Source organism: Rhagoletis pomonella, unplaced genomic scaffold (genome assembly GCF_013731165.1).
Source record: "Rhagoletis pomonella isolate Grant_MI unplaced genomic scaffold, Rhpom_1.0 Rhpom_scaffold_00001, whole genome shotgun sequence".
NCBI classification, from domain to species: domain Eukaryota; kingdom Metazoa; phylum Arthropoda; class Insecta; order Diptera; family Tephritidae; genus Rhagoletis; species Rhagoletis pomonella.
Window position 1 is genome coordinate 87,406,603 of NW_023458555.1, and position 4,997 is coordinate 87,411,599.

General features: G+C 35.8%; 1 protein-coding gene across 1 annotated transcript in view; it reads left to right on the forward strand.

Moving 5' to 3' along the window:
- Window positions 1-3,916, forward strand: part of LOC118733890 (synaptosomal-associated protein 25-like) — an 85,375-nt gene extending 81,459 nt beyond the window's left edge. Inside the window, exon 2 of the mRNA XM_036463524.1 lies at window positions 3,582-3,916. Coding sequence (XP_036319417.1) covers window positions 3,582-3,644 — 63 coding nt within the window. The 3' untranslated portion in view covers window positions 3,645-3,916. The remainder of the gene's footprint in view (window positions 1-3,581) is intronic.
- Window positions 3,917-4,997: the final 1,081 nt, after the last annotated feature.

Consider the following 4,997-nt stretch of genomic DNA (forward strand, 5'->3'; position numbering starts at 1 on the left):
AAAAAATCGCGTCTTTTGGAATATTTGATAAGCTCCATCAATGAAACAAAAGGTGGAAGAATCTTTCACTTAGGCTTAAATTAAGGTTCGGACTTGTGACTTCAATCCCTGAAAATACCATTCCTGCACCTTGACCCTAAGGTTCCCTGTAGTCATTTATTGAACAGCTAACACTGATTTTTACACCATTTTTGACGACAAAAAGGAAATGAGTATAGGTGACCATTAGGAAAAAATTCAGGAATAGTACTTTGAGGGATGGTAGTCTGTAGTTCTAGCTTTAACTTAAGCCTACGTGGAAGGTTCTATCACCCTTTGCTTAATAGCGGTAGGAACTCAAACTTCCCAAAATCAGTTATTCCTGTTTAACAAATGACTATAAGTGACCATCAAGCAAAGGTGCGTGAATTAGTATTGTTAAACAGACAATACCCCATGTTTGCGCCGCCTTCAAACACCTTTCGAACTTTAAAACAATGACTCGATTCTATTCTTCGCGTATCTATAAGACGGGTATCGAATTTCAAGCAAATCGGGCCATAAATAAGATTTTTTGGAATCGATCGGTATCTGGTCCACCTTTCAGAAAAAATATCCTATATGTTAACCCAGCTAATAAGCTACCTACGTGCCAAATTTCAAGAAAATCGGATCATAAATAAGTTATTTTCAAATAGATCGGTCCCTGGCCCACTTAACGGAAAAAATGCTAATCGTCGGCCGCTGTGGTGTAGTGGTAAGCAGTGCGCGCTTCCACTCCGCAACGCCTGGGTTCAAAGCCTGGTATAGAAAAAAGGTTTTTTCTTAACAGCGGTCGTCCGTCGGCAGGCAATGGCAAACCTCCGAGTGTATTTCTGCCATGAAAAACAGCATCTCATAAAAATACAGTCGCCGTTCGGAGTTGGCGTAAAACTGTAGGTCCCTCCGCTTTGTGTGACAACATCAAGGCGCACGCCGCAAATCAGAGGAGAAGCTCGGCCAAACACTAACATATGTGTAAGCGCCAATCTATTATTATTATTATTATATGCTAATCTAGGCAAAAGGCTATCAACTGGTTCGTTGCATTTTTTTTAGCGTAGCTCGACCCCTGCGCCACCTATCGGAAAAATTAAAATTTTGAGCACTCCTTGTTCTAAACATCTTTCCAAAAAAAGCAGGTCCCATTCGAGTCGGTTATGAAACATAGGAAAAAATTAGTCCCAATTGATTCAAGCTCCCAACGAATTTCACAATTATCCGAAATTTTCCAAGCTTTCGTCGAAAAAAAATCAAATTTTTCGCGTTCTTCCGCAGTTTTCCGAGTTTTCAACTTAGAATTTTCTCTTTTTCCATTCGAATGCCATTCCGAAGGAATTGCACACAAAATTCCATATAAAAAAATCAATATTCCGATTTTTCCAATTTTCCGAATTTTCGTTATTGCAGAGGACCATCGATATGCGAATCCATATATTTCGATAATGAAATAAATTCGGGCATAAATACGATTTTTAGTTACATATACATATGTAACTAAATTTCAGCGCCACCTGGCAGCAAATTTTTTCCGAAAGGATTCTTTTTCCTGTTATCAATATATATTTTGAATCTGAGGATAATCGGACCATAAACACGATTTTTAGTAATAACGCGACTCCAACGCCACCTGGCGGCTCTTTTTTTGCAATGGTATTGTTTTTCCTATTGTCAATACACATCTCGAATATGAGACGAATCGGACCATAAACACGATTTTCTGTAATAACTCGACTCTAACGCCACCTGGCGGTTCTTTTTTGCAATGGTATTTTTTCTCCTATTGTCAATACATAACTCAAATATGAGGCGAATCGGAAAATAAATACGTGTTTTACTATTAACTCGACTACAGCGCCACCTAGCGGTTGTTTTAATATTTATTCTTCTATTCGGAAGGTAGACAAATTCAAAAAACAAATATCATAAAAATTGGTCCAGCCGTTCTTGAGTTATAAATGGTGTAACTAACACGACTTTGTTTTATATATAAATACTAGCAGATCCGGCGAACTTCCTCACGCACAAAATTGATTTTTTGTATTAAAACATTTTGGTCCGAAATTTTCACCAACAGTTCACGTTCCTGATTTTCAGTGAAGCATTTATCTTCTAATATTACGGTTTGGTGTTTGTCAGAAAGCATATTTCCATTGCTATCTTAAATAACATAGAAGAAGTGTATATGCACGCCCGCTTATAAAATTGCCCCAATTTTCTTTAAAATTATGAGATTGATTTCATATATCTCCATACAATGTGCGAGTGCTCTAACATGTACACTTCCAGAGATATTCAGTGTGAAAAACTCGGTTTGTATGGGAGGTGCCCCGCCCCTTTTTCCAATAGCCCCAATTTTTCTTCATGACTGCGAATTATTTTATATGTGTTGTACATACCAAGTTCCAGTACTCTACCATGAACACTTGCAGAGATATAAAGTGTGAAAATTTTGGTTTGTATGGAAGGTGCCACGCCCCCTTTTCAAATAACGGCACTTTTTCTCCATGAGTATGCGATTGTTTTCATATATCTCCATAATATGTTCGAGTACTCTACCGTGAACACTTCCAGAGATATGAAGTATGAAAAATTCGGTTTGTGTGGGAGGTGCCACGCCCCCTTTTCCAAAAGCCATATTTTGAAAAATTCGGTTTGTATGGGAGGTGCCACGCTGCCTTTTCCTATAATGACAATTTTTCTCCATGTGTATGCGATTGTTTTCATATATCTCTATACCATGTTCGATTACTCTGCCATGAACACTTCCAGAGATATGGAGAATGAAAAATTCGGTTTGTGTGGGAGATGCCACGCCCCCTTTTCCTAAAGCCATATTTTTTCTCCATGAGTATGCGTTTTTTTTATATCTCCATACCAAGCTCCAGTACTCTACCATGAACACTTTCAGAGATATGCATGGGTTAGCCAAGGATTATAGACATGAGCCTCTTAACAGTAATAAGGGATTTGACTTTGTGAATTTTGAATTGTGTCGTTATTGCAGAGGACCATCGATTTGTAAATTCATATATTTAAATAATGAAATAAATTCGAGCATAAATACGATTTTAGTTACATATATGTACATATGTAACTCAATATCAGCACCACCTGGCGGCTATTTTTTTCGAAATTCAATTCATTTTCCTGTTATCAATACATATTTTGAATCAGGACATTCGGACCATAAACACGATTTTTAGTCATAACTCGACTCCAACGCCACCTGGCGGCTCTTTTTTTCTATGGTATTGTTTTTCCTATTGTCAATACATATATCTCAAATATGAGGCGAATCGGACCATAAATACGGGTTTTATAATAACTCGACTCCAGCGCCACCTAGCGCTTATTTTTATAGTTATTCTGCTATTCGGAAGGTAGACAAATTCAAAAAGCAAATATCATAAAAATCGGTCCAGCCGTTCTTGAGTTATAAGTGGTGTAACTAACACGACTTTGTTTTATATATATTATTATGTCTTGTATTATAAAATATTAATAATACGGAAACACGTATTAATTTCGATTTATTTTATAAAATGTTTCTTCTTTTGCAGGGAGAATCTAACGAAGCGCGAATAGCAGTGGCGAATCAACGTGCTCATCAGTTACTCAAATAATTACTTTCCTCATTATTATTTTTGTAAATACATATCATAAGTATCATATGTGTGCAGAATTAAAGTCGATTTAAAATTAAAAGGATTATATAGCAGAGGACTGTTTTTAAAGAGCATCATAAGTCCTTACCAAATGTAAATGTCTCAAATATGGTAAGAGATCTTTAACCATTACACGCTTCAACTAATTGTTTGTTATTTAGAAATATAGATAGTATCTTGTGTATTATTTAACCCTAATATTTTGGAATAAATTTAATTGTTAAAGTTTATTCTCATATATTTAATTTTATGTGTCCCGCCACAAATATCACCGCACACAGTGGTCTAGGTTTTCTTTTTAATACCCCCATTTAACTGTACATATTACAGTTTAACGCAACAGAATTGAAAAGAGCTAAAACAATTGGAATGCCATATAGCACATGTTGTGGGCCTGGTCGAGTAAAGAAAAGCTGATTTTTTCTACACTTCAGCAGCGATCGAACACGCATCATCGATGTGCAAAGTCAGAAGCGCTAGCCACTGAGCTATGCACACCCCGTAAGCTCTTGTTGCCAATTCATTCCCTGATGAGCAGATATGGTGATCTCCAAAACAGCTGCTATAACTTCTACCGCTTAGACTTTGTTGCTTTTTCAATTTTTCCTAATAAGAAAAATCGTGGTACAAAGCTCAACAAAAATATTAAAATAATTAATATCTTTATAGCCACAATAAAATTGAAAAAAACTGCATACTTGAAATTCCAAATATACCCCAAAAATCTTAGCCAATGCACTATGGTTCAAAATTCAGTTTTTGAAGTATAATAGTAGTTGGACTTGAGCTAGCGATCTGAAATTTTTCAGGGGATATTTCTAGATAAAAAATGGATTAGCTTTGTACACATTCCGATATAACTTTTATTCTGCCCGATTCTGAATACAAATTCCTTAGTAAATTTTCACTTCTCCCTATCCTCTTATTCTAAACAAAAATTCCTTAGGAAATTGTTCTCTTCTCCCTTTCCTCTTATTCTGAACAATGTTCGAAAAAGGGGGAACAATTTAGAGAGGAAAGTAGGTATCACGAATGCAAGTAAAAGGGAGATTTTGCTGCCATTTTTAAAGGATTTTTCACCAACTATTTTGAAAGGAATGCTGAGGAAAAATGTAAGTTTATTAACTTTTTAATGGAAAAATACTAATTAATAATAAAAAAACAAAGAAAAAGGACTACAATCATTCTTATTTTAGGTCGAAAAGAAAAATAAGCAAAGCTGAGGAAGAACTCAATTCAGCGGGGCCACCATCAAAATGTATTGCCGAATAGAAGAAGGTACATCAATAAATAAATTTTACCTACATCAAT